The 22,622-nt window shown below is 41.6% G+C and overlaps 1 protein-coding gene across 6 annotated transcripts in view; it reads right to left on the bottom strand.

The window, feature by feature from the left end:
• The window catches only part of NNT (nicotinamide nucleotide transhydrogenase), a 93,512-nt gene extending 83,603 nt beyond the window's left edge, over positions 1 to 9,909 (bottom strand). The window contains exons 1-2 of one of the 6 annotated variants that reach the window (XM_033421162.2): positions 9,823 to 9,909; positions 1,809 to 2,012 (exon numbers count right to left, since the gene is read on the bottom strand). In XM_033421162.2, the coding sequence (XP_033277053.1) occupies positions 1,809 to 1,959 (151 nt within the window). In that variant the 5' untranslated portion in view covers positions 1,960 to 2,012; positions 9,823 to 9,909. Of the gene's footprint in view, positions 1 to 1,808; positions 2,013 to 8,978; positions 9,201 to 9,284; positions 9,437 to 9,690 lie in introns of those variants that run through there. The other 5 variants (XM_004265946.3, XM_033421160.2, XM_033421161.2 and 2 more) reach the window with 5 other exon arrangements.
• Positions 9,910 to 22,622: the final 12,713 nt, after the last annotated feature.

A 22,622-nucleotide genomic window follows, 5' to 3' on the forward strand; every position in this document is an offset into this window, starting at 1 on the left:
ATCACCATTTGAACAAAGCAACTGTTAAAAAAAAAAAAAAAGAAAAGAAAAGAAAAAATTGAGAAAATATGAATACTGACTGAAATTACTTTTCATGCTTTTCAATGTGGTAATGAAAGTGTGGTTATATTACGGAATAAATAGGACCCTCATCTTTTAGAGGTAAAAAATAATTATCTAGGAAACAGTCAAGAACCAGAAGTTAAACAAACAAAAAAAGTCTTATGCATAGTTGATATAGAGATCTTGAAGTCCGCGCTTTCACTCACAAGGACAATTCCCATGTGCTCAGTGTAGTTATTGGCTTTTACTTTATACACAATTTTATCACACTGGATAATCTGGCTTTTCAGAACACTTTAAAAAAATCTGAAGATAAGGCTGAGGGCTCTCAGAGGCAGGTACCCTGCCAATAGTGACGTGTCATGAGAGAACAAGAAAAGAGCTGTGAAGTCTACAAAAGGCAGACATAAGAACTCAAAAACACCTTGGGGCTTCCCTGGTGGCGCAGTGGTTGAGAGTCCGCCTGCCAATGCAGGGGACACGGGTTCGTGCCCCGGTCTGGGAAGATCCCACATGCTGCGGAGCGGCTGGGCCCGTGAGCCATGGCCGCTGAGCCTGCATGTCCGGAGCCTGTGCTCCGCAACGGGAGAGGCCACAGCGGTGAGAGGCCTGCGTACCTCAAAAAAAAAAAAAAAAAAAAAAACTCAAAACACCTAGCAGTTTAGGCGGCCTTAATGTACAAATAGTCCTACAAACAAAAAGGGAATTATTCTATTTGGCAAAGACTTCTGGTTTCTCTCAAATAACCACGCTGTTCCTTCCCTAAAAATAACAGAATGCTATTTTTAATTTGAGTATGTTGCCATGCAGAATAAAAAAACTAAACGGCCAAGTCTCCCTTAGAGCTACATATTGCCACCTGTCTGAGTTCTGGCCAATGAGGTGTAGACAGAGTGCTAGGAGGGTCTCTGGGCAAGATGCCTAAAGTGATCTGACTCAGCTTAGAAGGTTCCCCTTTGACACTCTCCTCCTTCTGGCTTGCACCCCAGAACACAAGCAAGTGGGGGTCCTAGCAAGGAAGGCCTTGGAGGCCACTAGAAGACTTCAGCTCTTACTCTGTGTGACCTAGGAAGCTAGCTGCAAATTTTGAATAGAAGAGTGACATGATCTTTCATTTTAAAAAGATTATTCTCATTGTCATGTACAGAACAGACTGTTGTCGGGGACAGAAGTAGAAAGCAGAGACCACTTAGAAGACTAATGCAATAATCCAGGTGACAGATGGTAGTGGCTTGGACCAGGATGGTAACAGGGGTGATGGTGAAAAGAGGAGAGATTCTGGATAAAAGGTAGAGCTGACCTATACCTACTATGCGGATCTGGAATGTCTCCAAGGTTTCTGACCTGAGCAACTGAGATGAAGTTGCCATTTACTAAATCAAGAAACATTAATGCAGATCAATTAATACACCTAGTTCCTAATTCCTGAGCATAGCTGACCCATATATGTACAATTCCCCAACACCGACCAGGAAAGAGGAAGAGCTGCTAGGAGAAATGGATACTATGAGCAATAGCTTCCTGGGTACAACTCAACTGATTTGACATTTTTTTTTTCTATTATATTTTCTTTTCTGTTAGCACTGACAGTCAGGAACTTCCATGCATGGAAAATATAAGAAAGCACTCATTTCGTTTTTTACTCAAAATGATCACTGTCAAACACAGGGCTGTAAAACTGCATGCCTTACTTTATCTATCATCAGGAGATCTATTGGCTCCTATGACGTGAAGTGAGACTTTACCTGGTTTTACAGGGGCTTTACACCGCAGCGCCTGATGAGTATGAAATGTTCGTAAAAAATCCTTCTTCCTAGGTAGAACCTTATAGGACCCCAAATTGCTAAGGAAAGGGCAGGAACAGCCAGTCGCCACTGTTTTCAGTAGGTTCGCCATGTTCACAGGAGCTCCCAACTTTCTGAATCCCCAATTTCCTTGAAGGTAAATCACTAAAGGAAAGAAAACGAAACATTTCTGTGCTGAGAAAGACATACTTTGCCTTTCGTACATCAAAAACATTAAAAACAAAAAAAAAGCTAATTCAAAGAGGTTGGAAAATAACAGCTAAATGTGGGCATCTACAATGAATTTATTTGCCAAGTCCTTTACTTACAGAAGATGCTTCAAAAGTTTGTTTCTAACTCAGGTATTTAAAACTTGGAATCCGTTTTCCCACTTAAATTGTAGTTATAAACTCACTATTCAATTCCAAGCCTAGGTCACATAAGTCTAATTGATCCTTAATGTAGCTGGAAAGTTAAAAAAAAATGCTATAAAGTCCAGTCACATCTTACATGAAAGTTACTGTCTAAGTCAGCTTGTCCAGCAAAAATTGCATAAAGTCAAAATTACCAGTAATTTCCCTTAGATTGTCTAAAATACTGTACAATACAGTAGTACTTGTTTAGCCACCACGCTATACAGAAAACACCCACATACTTTTCAGTGCACCAGGATATTCATCCTGTGAGATACCCCCCCAAACCCAGACTGACTGAGTGAATGATAGATTCATGTTTGTTAGGTGTACATCGCAAGAAAATTAAACATGCATGGAATATGACTCCAATTTTAAAAAAGAAAAAAATTCCATGGTGAACCTTATCACATAGGTTTGTGCTTGCAGATGTGGGCATAACTAGGAATTCTCTCAGTGGTTCCCACAAGTGGGCAGTTTTTGCCAGCTCTAACTGAGCTAGGTGAAGTGTCATTGACCTTTGCTGTTTCTGAGGCTTCAGTGGCTACCTCCACCACCCTCCGTGGCAGATCCCCAGGGGTACATAGAAGGCACTCCCACCATCCCCCTGACTCCCAATGCTCTCTTTCCTTCAAAAATGGGAAGAAGTAGAGGACCTGGAACTCCATCAATCAACCTCAGCTAACTCCACTAACTATGCCTTTAGGCTCTGCCCCATCATGCAGTCCCTCCTGGGGTCCAGCACCCAAACCCAGCAGACTCCATAAACATACTTCCAGCCTCCAGAGGCAGAAGGGTCTAACTCATTTTTTATGTCATAACTACTGCCACAACTCCCTGAAGCAACTTCCTACAAACACCAGAAAGCAACAACGGGAACAGAAGTACGCGATCCAGGTAGGGCTTATTCTTAAGATGTCCTTTAATTCAACAAACATGTACTGAGGGCTGAGTCTCAGAGGCACAGCCGTCAGGAGCATCTGTAGAATTAAACTGGAATAGGTCACAGACTTGGAGATAAGAAAAGTCAACAAGTAATAACACGGCAAGCAGAGTAACACAAATCCAAAGTTCCAGGCATCAAAGGAGATCATGTCCTCCTATAAGGCTAAGAAAAGGAAGGCAAAGGCATTTGAGAAGGAGAGAATACTATGAGAAAAGCTAAGGAAGAGGGAGCATGCAAGATGTGTTCAGGCATGCAATCAAAAATGTGAATAATTCTTTGCATTCAAATAGAAGGTTTTATATTTTCACAGCATTTCCATATATGTCATTTCATCGCAGTCCTAAAGCACTCCTGAGTCAATAAATACCTTCCTCATTCATTCACAGGTCACTTCTACGGTTATTCGTGGCTGGGAATGGAGAGCATATAAGTTCAGAATTCAGCCACCCATTGGAAACATTCACTGAATCTATGCCAAGAACTGAGGGAGATACAAAGATAATAAAACATAATTCTTGGAATTTGGAACCAAGATGGTAGAGTAGAAGGACGTGCTCTCACTCCCTCTTGCGAGAACACCAGAATCACAACTAGCTCCTGGACAATCATCGACAGGAAGGCATGGGACCTCACCAAAAAAGATACCCCACATCCAAAGACAAAGGAGAAGCCACAATGAGACGGTAGGAGGGGTGCAATCACAGTAAAATCAAATCCCATAACTGCTAGGTGGGTGACTCACAGACTGGAGAACACTTATACCACAGAAGTCCACCCACTGGAGTGAAGGTTCTGAGCCCCACGTCAGGCTGCCCAACCTGAGGGTCCGGCAATGGGAGGAGGAATTCCTAAAGAATCAGACTTTGAAGGCCAGCGGGATTTGACTGCAAGACTTCAACGGAACAGTGGGTAACAGAGACTCCACTCTTGGAGGGCACACACAAAGTAGTGTGTGCATAGGGACCCAGGGGAAGGAGCAGTGACCCCATGGGAGACTGAACCAGACCTACCTGCTAGTATTGGAGGGTCTCCTGCAGAGGCGGGGGTGGGGGGTGGCTGTGGCTCACCATGGTAACAAGAACACGGCAACAGAAGTTCTGGGAAGTACTCCTTGGCATGAGCCCTCCCAGCGTCCGCCATTAGCCCACAAAAGAGCCAGGGATGCAAGGCTTCTTCAGTATATGCAAATCAATCAATGTGATACACCATATTAACAAATTGAAGAGTAAAAACCATATGATCATCTCAATAGATACAGAAAAAGCCTTTGACAAAATTCAGCACGCATTTATGATAAAAACTCTCCAGAAAGTGGGCATAGAGGGAACCTACCTCAACATAATAAAGGCCATATATGACAAACCCACAGCAAACACCATTCTCAAAGGTGAAAAACTGAAAGCATTTCCTCTAAGATCAGAAACGAGACAAGGATGTGCACTCTCGCCACTATTATCCAACATAGTTTTGGAAGTCCCTGCCACGGCAATCAGAGAAGAAAAAGAAATAAAAGGAATCCAAATTGGAAAAGAAGAAGTAAAACTGTCACTGTTTGCAGATGACATGATACTATACATAGGGAATCCTAAAGATGTTAACAGAAAACTACTAGAGCTAATCAATGAATTTGGTAAAGTTGCAGGATACAAAATTAATACACAGAAATCTCTGGCATTCCTATACACTAACAATGAAAGATCATAAAGAGAAATTAAGGAAACAATCCCATTCACCATTGCAACAAAAAGAATAAAATACCTAGGAATAAATCTACCTAAGGAGACAAAAGACTTGTATGCAGAAAACTATAAGACACTGATGAAAGAAATTAAAGATGATACCAACAGATGGAGAGATATACCATGTTCTTGGATTGAAAGAATCAATATTATGAAAATGACTATACTACCCAAAGCAATCTACAGATTCAGTGCAATCCCTATCCAATTACCAATGGCATTTTTTACAGAACTAAAACAAAAAACTTAAAATTTGTATGGAGGCACAAAAGACCCGGAATAGCCAAAGCAGTCTTGAGGGAAAAAAACAGAGCTGGAGGAATCAGACTCCCTGACTTCAAACTATACTACAAAGCTACAGTAATGAAGACAATATGGTACTAGCACAAAAACAGAAACATATATCAATGGAACAAGATAGAAAGCCCATAGATAAACCCACACACCTATGGTCAACTAATCTATGACAAAGGAGGCAAGGATATACAATGGAGAAAAGACAGTCTCTTCAATAAGTGGTGCTGGGAAAACTGGACAGCTACGTGTTAAAGAATGAAATTAGAACATTCCCTAACACCATACACAAAAATAAACTCAAAATGGATTAGAGACCTAAAAGTAAGACCGGACACTATAAAACTCTTAGAGGAAAACATAGGAAGAACACTCTTTGACATAAATCACAGCATGATCTTTTTTGATCCACCTCCTAGAGAAATGGAAATAAAAACAAAAATTAACAAATGGGACCTAATGAAACTTAAAAGCTTCTGCACAGCAAAGGAAACCATAAACAAGATGAAAAGACAACCCTCAGAATGGGAGAAAATATTTGCAAACGAATCAACAGACAAAGGATTAATCTACAAAATATATAAACAACTCATGCAGCTCAATATTAAAAAACAAACAACCCAATCCAAAATTGGGCAGAAGACCTAAATAGACATTTCTCCAAATGGCCAAGAAGCACATGAAAAGCTGCTCAACATCACTAATTAGAGAAATGCAAATCAAAACTACAATGAGGTATTACCTCACACCAGTTAGAATGGGCATCATCAGAAAATCTACAAACAACAAATGCTGGAGAGGATGTGGAAAACAGGGGACCCTCTTGCACTGTTGGTGGGAATGTAAATTGATACAGCCACTATGGAGAACTGTACGTAGGTTCCTTAAAAAACTAAAAATAGAATTACCATATGACCCAGCAATCCGCTACTGTGCATATACCCAGAGAAAACCATAATTCAAAAAGACACATGCACTCCAATGTTCACTGCACCCCTATTTACAACAGCCAGGTCACGGAAGCAACCTAAATGCCCATCAACAGATGAATGGATAAAGAAGATGTGGTATATATATACAATGGAATATTACTCAGCCATAAAAAGGAACGAAATTGGGTCATTTGTTGAGACATGGATGGATCTAGAGTCTGTCATACGGTGAAGTAAGTCAGAAAGAGAAAAACAAATATCGTATAGTAACACATATATGTGGAACCTAGAAAAATGGTACAGATGAACTGGTTTGCAGGGCAGAAATTGAGACACAGATGTAGAGAACAAACGTATGGACACCAAGCGGGGTAAGCGGCAGGGGGGTGGGGGTGGGGGTGTGATGAATTGGGAGATTGGGATTGACGTGTATACACTGATGTGTATAAAATTGATGACTAATAAGGACCTGCTGTATAAAAAAAATTAAATTTAATTTAAAAATAAAAATATAATTCTTGTCTTGAGGGAGATTTTGAACTACCATTACCAAGGACCTAGTCCTATCCCAACTTCCCCACTTACCCTAGTTTCTCTTCTTGGATCATCCCAGCTCCCCAACAACCATCATTCTCACTGGTCAGGCTTAGCCAGACCTCACCAGCAAAAGAACAAAGCTGCCTAGAATACAGGCCGGGTATAGTCTAAGCCTGCCACACACTCGCTGTTTGACCTGAATCTCTCAGCACCCCAGTCTGCTCATCTATAAAAGGAGCACAGGAAAGCTCCTTCGTAGGACCCCATTAGGCTCTATAAGTTTTATGATTAGATGAGATTTTGCAATGCTTTAAAGCTGAAGTCCTATTTCATGGCCTGGAGCCTGGAAAATCAGCCCTGACTACTTGTAAATGTCACTAAGCCTAAATAAAATAAAAATGACCCTGAAAGATATTCAGAGAATATTTGAACCATGCTATCACAGCCTAGGACTTGTTAACATCAAAGATAGTACAGTTGACCCTTGAACAACGGGGGTTTGAACTGCATGGGTCCACTCCTAGGCAGTTATTTTTCAACAGTAAATATTAACATTACTACGATATACACAGTCCGTGGTCCGCTGAATCCTCGGATGGGGAGCAACGGCAGATACAGAGGGCCCTTATTCAAGGGCCCTCTGTATTCAATATCTTAATTGTCACATTTTCCCCTATCTTCGCTTTAAAGCTCTTTGCTGTTTTATTATCCATGTCTTCTATGGCTTTTAAGCAATGGAGAAAAACTTTACAACTCAAAATTGAAAAAAAAAACTGTTTTTTTTTAGTATGGCATTCATACAGCCGTTTAATGTAAGTTATTTTGGTAAATATCTCCCCTAATAGATTAAAATCCTCGGAGGCAAGCGCCTGAGAGAGGATAGTATTGAGGCTAAGAGGGTAAACTCCTGGTTGGAAGGCCCCACTCTGCAACACATTAGCTGTGTCACCCTGGCAAGTCACTTCTTTGTGTCTGATTTCACCACCTTTAAAATGGGTTAAATCATAATGGCACCTATCATATAGGGTTATTGTGAGGATTAAAAGGACACAGTATCTTCATTGCTATCAGTGTTCACTTTATTACCTCTGGCCCAGTGCCTTGCACAAAATAGAGGAAATCAACAAGTATTGTTTGACTGAGTGAATGAATAACTAGGGCTAGGTAACCTGAAGCCTGGGGATCTATGAACACATTCTCCAAGAAACTTCAGGAAATTTCCTTTAAAAATTAAATGCTGGGCTTCCCTGGTGGCGCAGTGGTTGAGAGTCCGCCTGCCGATGCAGGGGACACGGGTTCGTGCCCCGGTCTGGGAAGATCCCACATGCTGCGGAGCGGCTGGGCCCGTGAGCCATGACCGCTGAGCCCGCGCGTCCAGAGCCTGTGCTCCACAACGGGAGAGGCCACAACAGCGAGAGGCCCGCGTACCACACAAAAAAAATTAAATTAAATGCTATGTAGCTTTGTGGAAAAGTGATTCCATCAGCAAAGCTAAGCAGCCTGAGCACGCTTGCTAATAAGAAAGCAATCCTAAACTGTCCATTCAATTAAAAAAAAAAAGCCAAAGTTTGCAAGTAAAAGGGTGCCCTGGAGAAGAGAGAAATATTTTAAATTAAAGCTCACAAGCCTCACCGTTGCTAACACAGCCTGTCCTACAAGACTCCTTACAGATTTCTTAAGGACTTCCCTGCACCAGAGGGCAAATAAAGGACGCCTGCAACTTTAATAAACAAGTTACACTTCTAAAACGAGACATACCAACCAAGGACACAATACCCTACAAAAGCTTAGACTGGCAGGCAGCGTGACTTTGCCCAAAGCCACGGGTTCAGCTCCTCCCTCTGCAACTAAACTGCCACCCTGCTGGCATTTGCCCGGGACCGCTATTTATAACGTTCCCCGGAAGCCGATTGGCCGAGGCGGCGTAATAGTCATTCCGCCTCCGGAGTTCGAATCAGCTCTGCCCCCTCCGCTGTCTCTCCCGCATTGCCAACCCCGGCCCCACTCTTGGCCCAATAGAGGCATGCCCCGACCACCACCAGCCCGCCTCCGACATACACTCACAACTTTCGACACCAACTGTGTCTCCAGCCAGTCACCCACCCCAAATTCCCTCCGGGTTCAAGCACAATTTCGGAGGGTCCAGGTGCCACCTCTCTGGGTGCACCACGTACCAAGAGTCCTCTATGACCTCCTTCCCTTCTTCCATCCTGTAACCTGAAACAACCCCGTACAACTCCCGCCGCCCCACACAGCTCCAAAATCTGCACCTGCACAGCTGACACCTCGTTCCCTGCCCTCAGCGAAGATGCAGTTTTCGAATCCACCATCCCCCACTTGCTTCCACGTCGCCCCCGCTCGAGACAAGAAAGGGGGCCCTCGAGGCACTGTTCTCCTTCCCGGCCCAAGGCTCCCGAGGGTCCACCACGTGCAGGGGTCACTGCCGACCCCGCCCCCTTCGGCTCCTTGACAGATCTCCTTCTCCGCGGGCGCCGGGATCTTCTGGACCAGCCCCGCGCCCCCTCCCCAGCTGCGCCCCAGGAGCGCGCCCGGGCTGCCCGCGCCTTGACGCTCACCTTGGCAGGGAGGCCGGGCGGCCGCGGGTTGCGAGGGGACGCCGCGCTGGCAGACCTGGGCTCCAGCCCCGCGGCGCGGCGCCTCCAACCCGGAAGAACAGCCCCAAGCCGGTGGTGGCTGAGGCCACGTGACGACAGCACAGCCCCCACCCCGGCCCAGCGCCCTCTCCTCGCCGGGCCCTTCTTCCCGCCCGGCCGCCTCCACCAGCCCGCCCGCCCGCCAGCCAGCCCTCTCTCCGAATGAAAACACCTCACGAAATGCCCCTTAGCGCACAAAGGCCAGTTACGCCAAGGAACACTTCCCTCTCCTTGGTGGCAGCCAAAAACCTCTTTGTCCCGGGCTCGACCTGTGGCCTACCCGCCCCCACTCCCGCGTTTTCCCTCGGCCCGTCCTTGTCAATCAAACCTGGAGCCCAACGCAGGCGCTGAAGTTTCCAGGGCTACATTGGTCCTCTCCTGGAGAGCCAGTTACAAAGTGTGATCGCCTCTCCAGTGTCCCACCAGAACAAATGAAATAACAGAGCTCCACTTTTGGTACCTGACTTTCCTCTAGCTGTCTAGGAAAAATCAGAACTTCTAAAAGGCAAGTGGGAGGAGGCCAGGAGGTGGTGAAGGGCGGGAATGGGGGCGTTGTTTTTCCATTCCGGACGGAGGGTGGAGTTAAATTCCTCTGAGAAGAAGTCAAGGCCCCAAAATTAACACACATCTGCTGACTGGTCTTCTTAGGCACGCCCGTAGAAAGTCGTGTGCTTCTGTTCGTATTAATATCCAGGGGCTGGAGAGCGCCCTTGGTGGACGTTAAGTGTCCTGACCAGGCCTGGGCTCATTTCGGCAAAACAACTAAAGGACGCTGAAACGTAATGACTTGTGTTACTTAGTATGCAGGTGTCTTCTGATTAAAAGCGGGAATAATAAGGTAGAGAGTATAAATTGGTTCACTTACCCAAAGCTGAATCATCACGAAGTGTCAGTATGGTCACTGCATTTTTACTTTAATTGAAATATCTAAGAGAGTTAAAAATTATGAATCTCAAAGGCATGAGGCAAACATATTCCATATCCTTAAAAAGAAATAAACTACAGGGAAACCCTTATTTTGAGAAGTTTTCTTGTCTTTAACCAACACAAAAGGTCCTACAACTTGAGGACTTCCACTGCATCCAGACGAGGTAAAAACACTCTTCCTGTCCTGGAAGAATTCACAGACAGGAAAGGATACAGCCTCATGTTTTAAAATAATAATGAACGGTGATAAGTGCAACCCTAGAAACAATTTCAAGATACTGCAAGTACAGTAAGGCAGGAGTAGTTGATAAGGATTAAAACTAAGCTCCTTTCACAATATACCTAAGTCACATCATTATGGTGTACCCCTTAAACATATGCATTGCTGTGTGTCAACTATATCTCAATAAAACTGGGGAAAAAACTAAGGTAGGTTTAAAACACGTGTTGGAGGGTGGAGCAGGGGTTTGCTTCTTTTCTCTCCCAAGGCTTAAACAGTGGTTCCCAGCTGGGGACAATTTTATCCCACAGTGTCAGGAGACATTTTGGTCATCACAGCTGGAAAGGGGAGGCATCTAATGGGTAGAGGCCAGGGATGCTGCTAAACACCCTATATTACACAGGATAGCCCCTTACAACAAAGAATTATCTGGCCCCAAACTTCAACAGTGCTAAGACTGAGAAACCCTGGCTTAAATAAATGCTCAATGGCTTATTTAATTTGATTTAATTTGTGATTATGTGACTGGACAGGAAATCCAACGATGATATATCGATTTTCACTTTTTCTGTTAAATAGTAAGTATATGGTAATTTTATTTTTTTCATTAATTTATTTATTTTATTTTATTTATTTTTGGCTGCATTGGGTCCTTGTTGCTGCGCACAGGTTTTCTCTAGTTGCGGCGAGCGGGGGCTACTCTTTGTTGCGGCGCGTGGGCTTCTCATTGCAGTGGCTTCTCTAGTTGCGGAGCACGGGCTCTAGGCACGCGGGCTTCAGTAGTTGTGGCTCGTGGGCTCAGTTGCTCCGCGGCATGGAGGATCTTCCAGGACCAGGGGTCAAACCCATGTGCCCTGCATTGGCAGGCAGATTCTTAACCACTGCACCACCAGGGAAGCCCAGTGTATGGTAATGTTAAAAATTCATTCTGCTCATTTGTCCAACATAATTTGAGTGCATTGCTCCAGATGAAAACATTTGTCATTTGGAGGATTCTGTTTTAGGCTTTAAGCTCCTACATAATAATAACAATATGGTCATAGGAATTACCAAAGAAAATAGGAGTATTTCCAAAAGTTTGTTTTAAGTTAGTTGCTTCTGAATCTTAGACGCTGTCTTGTATAAAATTTTTGCAAAGATTTTGTATCCCCTATTAGGTGGTGAGGACTTTGTCCATTTTGATATCTGCTCCTTCCTCCTTGGCCTTCTCAGCCTTCAACCCCACTTAGAACAGTACTTCTCACATATATGCAAGTTTTCTTTACAGATTGTTCTGTGATTGGACATTTTAATTTTAAATATATTTTTAAAGCAAGATACACATCAAAACTTAAACCCTCTAAAATTTAGGAGACTTTGTACACACAAATGCTTAAAGATATTATTTAATATTTAGTCCTAATCTATCCAAAGCAAAAAAGATTTAAATCTTTAGAAGAGTGTGACACACCATTAGAGTCAACTTTGAAGCCTCAAACCACAGAGGTGTCCAATAGCCAAAAATCAAAATGTGGGCTAAGCCTGAGAAAATGTGTGATCAGAAACCGAACTCTAAAGATAACATGTTACCAAAACCCTGCATCTAGTTAAAACCAGGCCAGAGAACAGGTCAATTTAATGTGTTTTCATTGTGGTTATTACTTTAAACAGTTATCAGCAGTTTGTTTTTTCAAACTTCCCTTTTATAAGTAATTATAAAAAGTAAACAACTCCAATGAGGTGATATGCTTAGACTCTGGGGATTTTTAATTATACAGACACTTGACAGGTTTTGAAGCAACCATCACGAACCTCAGTCTCAGCCCTCTTCTCTCAGGCAGACCAATCAGAAGTGTGTTTGATTGTAGGAAGCAAATATTAACTGACTGAATGAACTTACACTAATCAACATTAATTGGAAGAGGATAGAGGAGAACTGACAATAAGCAGCCAGCACAAAGTTAAATAATTGGCAATTTAAGTTAAGTAAAACAAGTTTGCATTGAGAACTGTAAGCATCTAAAACACCAGCTCTAAGCACACCTTTGTTCTCTCCATGTAGTAAGTGCCAGTGATAAAAATCTATGTTTTTTTTAATGAATACAAAAAATTATATTTAATGATATCTTTGTGGGCCTGGGGAAATGGTGAGGGGTAGGAGCTATATTAATATCCTAGGGCTGCCGTAACAAATTACCACAACCTGGGTGTCTTAAAAATGACAGAAATATACTCTCTCATAGTTCTGGAGGCCAGAAGTGTGAAATCAAAGTGTCAGCAGGGTTGATTCCCCTGGAGGCTCTGAGGGAGAAAATATCCCATACCTCTCTCCTAGCTTGCAGAGAAAGCTTCTGGTTGTCAGCGATCCCTGGTGTTCCTTGGCTTGTAGACACATCACTCCAATCTCTGCCTCCTCTTCACATTGCTGCCTTCTCTGTGTGTCTCTGTGCCCAAATCTCCCTCTTCTTCCTCTTACGAAAACATCAGTCAGTGGATTTAATGTCCACCCTGAATCCAGGATGAGATCCTTAACTAATTACGTCTGCAAAGACTGTATTTTCAAATAAGTGTAGTCACAAATTTTGGGGACACACTGTTCAACCCACTACAGGGGCAGTCTGTGTGTTTAAGGGTACAAAATGTAAAGACGGGTTTTTGTTGTTTTTTTAACATGGGTAGATTTACTAGCTCTTGAGTTTAAAGTGAAAGTTCAAATTATTTGGGGGAAATTCAGGTGAAAGTTGTTTTGTATTAATAATTAGAAGAATTTTCCTATAAACTTCTTTGCTTTTTTAATACTCAACCTAATTGAATTTTTTCTTCAATTTTTAAAAAAATATAACTATATATTACACAGTTACCATTGTCAAACTACTTGATCATAAACTCCATAACAGCAGTTAACATGTTTATGCTTAACTTTTTATTTATTTTATTTTTTTAACATCTTTATTGGAGTATAATTACTTTACAATGGTGTGTTAGTTTCTGCTTTATAACAAAGTGAGTCAGCTATACATATACATACACCCCCATATCTCCTCCCTCTTGCATGTCCCTCCCACCCTCCCTATCCCATCCCTCTAGGTGGTCACAAAGCACCGAGCTGATCTCCCTGTGCTATCTGGCTGCTTCCCACTACCTATCTATTTTACATTTGGTAGTATATATAAGTACATGCCACTCTCTTACTTCATCCCATCTTACCCTTCCCTCTCCCCATGTCCTCAAGTCCATTCTCTATGTCTGTGTCTTTATTCCTGTCCTTTCCCTAGGTTCTTCAGAACCATTTTTTTTTTCTTTTTAGATTCCATATATATGTGTTAGCATACGGTATTTGTTTTTCTCTTTCTGACTTACTTCACTCTGTATGACAGACTTTAGGTCCATCCATCTCATTACAAATAACTCAATTTCATTTCTTTTAATGGCTGAGTAATATTCCATTGTATATATGTGCCACATCTTCTTTATCCATTCATCTGTCGATGGACACTTAGGTTGCTTCCATGTCCTGACTATTGTAAATAGAGCTGCAATGAACATTGTGGAACATGATTCTTTTTGAATTATGATTTTCTCAGGGTATATGCCCAGTAGTGGGATTGCTGGGTCTTATGGTAGTTGTATTTTTAGGTTTTTAAGGAACTTCCATACTGCTCTCCATAGTGGCTGTATCAATTCACATTCCCACCAACAGTGCAAGAGGGTTCCCTTTTCTTCACACCCTCTCCAGCATTTATTGTTTGTAGATTTTTTGATGATGGCCATTCTGACTGGTGTGAGGTGATACCTCATTGTAGTTTTGATTTGCATTTCTCTAATGATTAGTAATGCTGAGCATCCTTTTTGTTGGCAATCTGTATATCTTCTTTGGAGAAATGTCGATTTAGGTCTTCTGCCCATTTTTAGATTGGGTTGTTTGTTTTTTGATATTGAACTACATGAGCTGCTTGTATATTTTGGAGATTAATCCTCTGTCAGATGCTTCATTTGCAAATATTTTCTCCCATTCTGAGGGTTATCTTTTCATCTTGTTTATGTTTTCCTTTGCTGTGCAAAAGCTTTTAAGTTTCATTAGGTCTCATTTGTTTGTTTTTGTTTTTATCTGCATTACTCTAGGAGGTGGGTCAAAAAGGATCTTGCTGTGATTTATGTCATAGAGTGTCCTGCCTGTGTTTTCCTCTAAGAGTTTTTAGTGTCTGGCCTTACATTTAGGTCTTTAATCCATCTTGAGTTTATTTTTGTGTATGGTGTTAGGGAGTGTTTTAATTTCATTCTTTTATATGTAGTTGTCCAGTTTTCCCAATGCCACTTATTGAAGAGGTTGTCTTTTCTCCATTGTATATTCTTGCCTCCTTTATCAAAAATAAGATGACCATATGTGTGTGAGTTTATCTCTGGGCTTTCTATCCTGTTCCATTGATCTATCTTTCTGTTTTTGTGCCAGTACCATACTGCCTTGATTACTGTAGCTTTGTAGTATAATCTGAAGTCAGGGAGCCTGATTCCTCCAGCTCCATTTTTCTTTCTCAAGGTTGCTTTGGCTATTCGGGGTCTTTTGTGTTTCCATACAAAGTGTGAAAGTTTTTGTTCTAGTTCTGTGAAATATGCCATTGGTAGTTTGATAGGGATTGCATTGAATCTGTAGATTGCTTTGGGTAGTATAGTCATTTTCACAATGCTGATTCTTCCAATCCAAGAACATCGTATATCTCTCCATCTGTTTGTACCATCTTTAATTTCTTTCATCAGTGTCTTATAGTTTTCTGCATACAAATCTTTTGTCTCCTTAGGTAGATTTATTCCTAGGTATTTTATTCTTTTTGTTGCAATGGTAAATGGGAGTGTTTCCTTAATGTCTCTTTCAGATTTTTCATCATCAGTGTATAGGAATGCCAGAGATTTCTGTGTATTAATTTTGTATCCTGCAACTTTACCAAATTCATTGATTAGCTCTAGTAGTTTTCTGTTAACATCTTTAGGATTCTTTATGTATAGTATCATGTCATCTGCAAACAGTGACAGCTTTACTTCTTCTTTTCCAATTTGGATTCCTTTTATTTCTTTTTCTTCTCTGATTGCTGTGGCTAAAACTTCCAAAACTGTGTTGAATAATAGTGGTGAGAGTGGACAACCTTGTCTTGTTCCTGATCTTAGAGGAAATGGTTTCAGTTTTTCACCATTGAGAACGATGTTGGCTGTGGGTTTGTCATATATGGCCTTTATTATGTTGAGGTAAGTTCCCTCTATGCCTACTTTCTGGAGGGATATTATTACTTAACTTTTTAAATGTTGCATTTGATGAAAACTCCAGTTCAAATACTTTTAAAGCAGTTTTGTGAACGTCATCTCTTTGTAGATCTCTTTTTAATGCTAGATGTTACCCATAACAAAAAAGCAAAAACCAGATTCTGGTTTTCATTGGTTTTCATCTTACCACTTTCCTATCTGCTCCTACTTCTTTAACCATTCTTTCTCAGTTCTTTCACTGCTTAAATCTGCAAATGTTCTCTTGGCCCTCTTTCCTTCTAACTCTAATATTGTCTTCCTTCCAGTTTAATGTCAACTGTGCTATCACAACTCCCAGAGCTTAATGTCCAGCCCCAATCTCTCTCCTAACCTCCAAACTCATGCAGCCAACTGCCTGCTGGTCATTTCCACTGAGATATCCACATATATCTTAAACTCAATATGAAAAAATTCTGTCCTGATCTACAAAGGACTTGTATTTAGAATATATAAAGAACTCTCACAACTGGACAGTTAAAAAAAATCCAAATAGAAAATGAGCAAAAGGCATAAAAAAAATTTCACCAAAGAGGGATATAAGCACATGAAAAGATGTTCAACATCATTAGCCATTAAGGAAATGAAAATTAAAACCACAGTGAGGGCTTCCCTGGTGGCGCAGGGGTTGAGAGTCCGCCTGCTGATGCAGGGGACACGGGTTTGTGCCCTGGTCTGGGAAGATCCCACATGCTGCGGAGCAGCTGGGCCCGTGAGCCATGGCCGCTGAGCCCGCGCGTCCGGAGCCTGTGCTCCGCAACAGGAGAGGCCACAACAGCGAGAGGCCCGTGTACCACAAAACAAAACAAAACAAAACAAACAAACAAACAAAAACCACAATGAGACATCACTACACATCTATATGAATGTCTAAAAAAAAAAAGATAGTGACAATACCAAATGCTGGTGATGATGGGGAGAAGCTGGATCACTCACACATCATTAATGACAATGTAAAATGGTACTCATCACTGGAAAACAGTTCAGTGGTTTCTTAAAAAACTAAACTTGCAACTAGCATATGACCCAGAAATTATACTTCTGGGCATTTATCCCAGAGAAATGAAAATTTATGTTCACACAAAAACCTGTACATCAATGTTCATAGTAGCTTCATTCATAATAGTCCAAAACTGGAAACAACCCAAATGTCCTTCAACAGGTTATCCTTACAATGGAATGCTTTTCAGCAATGAAAAGGAATGAAGTATTGATACACACAACAGCTTAGATGAAACTCCAGAGAATTATGTTGAGAGAAAAAAAGTCAGTCTCAAAAGGTTACATACCTGTATGATGCCATTTATAAAACATTCTTGAAATAACAAAATTGTGGAAATAGAGAACAGATTAGAAGTTTCTAGAGTTAAGAAGGAGGGTGGATGTGACTATAAAAGGGCAACAGGAGAGATCCTTATGATGATGAAGATGTTCTGTATCTTGACTGTATCAATGTCAATATCCTGGTTGTGACACTATACTATAGTTTTGCAAAATGCTACCATTGGGGAGAAGTAGGTAAAGAGTACAAATATTCTCTTTGTATTATTTTTTACAACTGCACGTGAATCAACAATTATCTCAAAATAAAATATTTAATTCAAAAAATAAGCCTGGCAGGTGTAGTAAAATATTAATGATAGAATCTAGATGCCAACAGAAAGGGCAATGAGTACACTGTGCCAGAGATAGGGAAGCAGAACATGCCTCATACTTGACATTTATACATTAAACACTGACATTCCTAATTGTTTTTTGAATGCCAAATTTCAACGCTGAAAATAGCATTTCCAGCTATTACATTACCTTCCTGCTGGCCAGCAAGCACTTCAGTTCAATTAGTTGAATTATACAATTAGTAGAATATTGTACGTTGTAACTATTCACCAGAACTTCCTCTAAAATTTTTAACTCTCATGTCTCATGCTTGGACCACCACTTTCTTTCCAACTCCTTTACTTCTTTCTTTTGATCCCCCTTTTCCTTCCAATCTATCACCCTCATCTTCAACCCTTCCTCTAGCTAGCTGAAACCATGAACAGCCTGTCAGCCCCTTCTGCCTTTATTCTTCTGCCTTAACTGCATCATGAAATTACACTCCCACTAACAGGCTTCTCAGTTTCCACATCAGGTTGGGAAGAGTTGCTAGAGAAAAGTCACGTAATTGTTCAGAGTGTTGCCCCTACAAGTCCCTGGTCTCCAACCTCAGGGGGACTTTCGGTACCACCCAGCTATCTTCCTGTGAGCACTCCCCCTTCCTCATCAGCTTCCTCTCCCAGAGCAGCTTTTGCAACTGTTGCCACTCTCCTCAAGTCCCTTCTTTTATGTCTCCCACCCTCAAAGTAAAGACATGTCCTTCTTTTTTGCTGAGAACATGGAGACCGTCTGAAGTTTCCAGCACCTTCCCTCTCCTGCAGTTTATCTGCATTTGCTTCCATTTCTTAGTGACATAGTTTTCTCCCATCTCAAATTATGCCTGCTGCCTGTACTTTGAGTTTATGAACTGCTACCTCCTCTGGTCCTTTAATCTCTCAATTTCCCCCCCTTTTTCCTGATGTGTTCCCTTACCTCATTGTCTTTGGCTAACAAACTAATCTTTCTCCCATTAAAACAAAACAAAACAAACCCATAATAGCAACAAAAACGTCCTTAATACACTTGTCTTGCAAACTTCTCATCTCTCTCCCATTTATTTCACAGTCAAGCTTAGAGCTGTCTATACATCCTAATACTGGCAATTGCTTGCACCCAAATCACTCACAAATCTATATTATTCCAATTGCTAATATCACTGGAATGCCTATTTATTAATTTATAGTGAGAAATATAGCCCAGACAGAATAGAATGTTTGTATCAGTGTCATCCACTTATTCTGGAGATAAAGTATAGCATATTGTCTCAGTTTGTAGACTCTTAATAAAACTGAGTTGCTCATTAACTATGTGATCTTAGGGAAGTTAATTAAAGTCTCTGAATCTCAGTGTTTTTATGTATAAAATGGGGTAAGTAATAGAACCTACCTCATAGGGTTGTTTTGAAGATTAAATGAGATAATTCATGTAAAATGTACTTGGAACAGAGTTGGTGCTAAATATTAGCTATTATTGTTGTTATTTTTCCTCTCAAAATGCAAATTTATCCAGATAGTCAAATTATAGTCAGAAGATGGCTTGGTGAAGGAGGGTGTGGTTCCCAGAGGCGGTTGTTCATTCAGCTCTGTAATGACCTCGGACAGCACACAGCTGCCTAAGTGACTTCGGGGCTCAAACTCAGGGAGGGGGTGTGCTTTCCTGGATTCTTTAGAATCCTACTTTTATTTGACATCTCCACACAATTTGACACTCTTGGGCTTTCCGTCTTTAATCTTCTATTCCTCACTGTCTTCTCACAGTTTTTGTCCTATGTAAACAGAGTAAACAGATTCCTCTTCTTCAACCTAACCATTCAGTTTGGTGCTTCTCTTTCCTCTTCTGCCCTATATACTTTTTCCTAAGTTACCTCATTTCTTCCTGTGGCTTCAGCTATCAAATCTCTAACTCTAGGCAACATCCCTCTGAACTCCAAGTCCATGACTTAACTGTTGACTGAACAATTCCACTTTGACACTCCGGGTGCCAAATGAAATGTCCAAAATGGAATTAGTGAGAGGCCCCTGTTCGGTGAGAGTCTGCTTTCCTCTGGTTTTCTCACTCTTTGGGACTGAGGCACCAAAGCCAGAAACCTGGGAGTCATCCTTATCTCAGGCCTCTCTTTAATGCCTTATACACATCTGTCAGCTTCTTTCTAACATCTCTTGCATTTGGTCCTTCTCTCCAACCCCACAACCATTACCTTAGTAGCCATTATCACTTCTCACCGGAATTTCTGCTACAGCCATCAAACAGGCCTTCCTGCTTCTAGTTTCATACACTTCACAGCTACTAATCTCACACCGCTGAGTATCCTCACACCTAGAACAGTGTCTGGCATTTAGTAGACATGCAATAAATATTTCCTGAAGGAACAAATAAATGAATTCCTATCCTCATGGAGTTATACTCCAGCTAAGAGATCAACATTAAACCAACGTGTTCACTAGATGTTGGGGGAATCCCAGGCAATCTCCTGGCTCTTGAAGATGGAATGGAGCCCTGATCCAGATGGGAGTCAAGTGCTGACTGGCTGGGGCTACATTTCATAGCAGGCCCAAGAGACTAGGAGAGGAAGATAATTCACACAAATGAGACCCAAGAGAACAAACACATCAGTTAATTCTTCTCTCTGTTAATGAGGCCCCCATTAATTTAAAATGATATATAAGTTGCCATGATGATTTGGGCAGGGAAAAGTGAACAGAATTAGCTAGGAAAGAGTTGGGAGTGATGGAATAAAATGAAATAAGGCTTATTTTTTAAACTTTTTACTTGGAGACAATTGTACATTTACATGCAGCGGTAAGAAACAATAGAGAGAGATTTCATTTCCCCTTTACCCAGTTTCCTCTGATGGTAATATCTTACATAACCATGCATTACTATAATACAATATCACATCCAGGAAACTGACAACATACAATACACCCACCTTAGTTTTACATGCACTCATTTGTGTATGTGTGTGTGCACACATGTAGTTAGTTCTATGCAATTTAATCACATGTGTAGATTCGTGTGATCACCACCAGTTAAGATCGGAATAGTTCCATCGCAAGGATTCTTCATACTTTTAATAGCCGCACCTACTTCTCTCCAAACCCCACCCCCTCCTTAATCCCTGGTAACCACTAAACTGTTCTCCATCTTTATAATTTTTTCACCTTTATAATTTTGTCATGTATAAATGGAATCATACAATAACCTTTTTGCTGTGGAGCACAGGCTCCGGACGCGCAGGCCCAGCTGCCATGGCTCGCGGGCCCAGCCACTCCGCACGCGGGATCCTCCCGGATCCTCCTGGGATCCTCCCGGGCCGGGGCACGAACCCGTGTCCCCTGCACCGGCAGGCGGACTCCCAACCACTGCGCCACCAGGGAAGCCCTACAATAACCTTTTGAGATTACTTTCTTTTAACTCAGCATAATTCCCTTGAGAGCCATCAAAGCTGCATTTATCAGTGGTTTTCTTGCTGAATAGTGTTTTATGGTATGAATACCACAGTTAAACCATTCACCCGTTAAAGAATTTATGTTGTTCCCCGTTTGGGCTATTACGAACAAACCTGTTATAAAAATTGGGGTACAGGTTTTTGTGTGAACATAAATCTTCATTTCTCTGGCATAAATGCCTAATTTGGGCTGCTTTAACAAAAATACCACAGACTGGGTGGAAGCACATCACTTAGCTGGTTTCACAGGTTCACAGCTGGAGAGGATCTTCGCCACTTTATAATAAGGATTGCCTTTTCTCCGTTGTCCAAAAACATCTTCATTTCTGTTTGATACCTGATCAGAATCACCTTTAGTGTCCATATTTCTAACAACATTCTGTACATGATTATTTGTATACTCTAAGAAGATGGAAGCTTTCTCTACAGCTCTCCTCTTTTCCTTTCTCAGCCCTGACCAGCATTACCATTAACAACCCCTTCATGGCAATGTTGACTTTTTCTAGCATGCATCAAAAACCACTACCAGCCTATACCCATTAACCAGTTCAAAAGCCTCTTCCACATTTTTAAGGTATTTGTTACAGCTGCACCCCACTTCTGAATATCAGATTCTTTCTCAGGGTTCTTCAGAGAAAGAGAACTAATATATATATATATATATATACATATATATATATATATATGTGTGTGTGTGTGTGATTTACTATGAGGAATTGGCTTATGCGCTCAAGGAGGCTGCAAAGTTCCATGAGTTAATGTCTTCAAGCTGGAAACCCAGGAAAGCTAGTAGTGTAGTTCTAGTCCGAATCTGAAGGCCTGAGAATCAGAGCAACAGTGTAAAACAGTCCATCCATGTTGTCTGCAAGTCCACTTTTCATATATCATGAGAATAGGGCTAAAGTTATATAACAGTTAATAGGGAGAGGCAAAGGACAAGATCTCAATTATCTAACTTATCTAACAAAAGGGACTGTAAAGATACCCTGATGTCACCATGGATGCAGAATAGCCTCAACCTCAGATAAATAAGTCTTAGGTAAGGAAAAGGAGTTAGCCATCATAAAAGTTCTAAGGGGAAATAAAGGGTGGTGAATGCAAACAAAAGCCTGGGACAGGATTGGAGCATCTGCTTTAGTGGAACATACAGGATAACTGTTGTTGAGCGTACAGTTTGTGGGGCTTTCTTATGCAATACAAAAGACTGGGCAAGAAGTGACTGATGACTACCTAAAAAATGGATTTTTATGTTATTAGCATTACCTCATCTAATTTTTAAATTGTAATCTTGTCCTGTCTTTGTAATATATGCTCAGTGCTACAACATACTTACTTTATACATGAGGAAACTGAGGCCCAGAGAAGCTAAATCCCTTACTTACCCAAGACCGCACAGGCATTAAGGGTCTAGGCCAGGATCCAAAGTAAAGCTCTGGCCTACTTTGAACCCTACATTCTTTTTTTTTTTTTCCTTTAGCCGTACGCGGGCCTCTCACTGTTGTGGCCTCTCCTGCCGTGGAGCACAGGCTCCGGACGCGCAGGCCCAGCGGCCATGGCTCAGGGGCCCAGCCACTCTGCGGCATGTGGGATCCTCCTGGACTGGGGCACGAACCCGCGTCCCCTGCATCGGCAGGCGGACTCTCAACCACTGCGCCACCAGGGAAGCCCTGAACCTTACATTCTTTCTCAACACCAAGGAACCACACTTTTTGCTGGCTTCCTTCCCTGACTTCATTATTTTTGCCAACCATCAACAGCATGA

The sequence above is a fragment of the Orcinus orca genome, chromosome 3 (assembly GCF_937001465.1).
Source record: "Orcinus orca chromosome 3, mOrcOrc1.1, whole genome shotgun sequence".
Taxonomy (NCBI): domain Eukaryota; kingdom Metazoa; phylum Chordata; class Mammalia; order Artiodactyla; family Delphinidae; genus Orcinus; species Orcinus orca.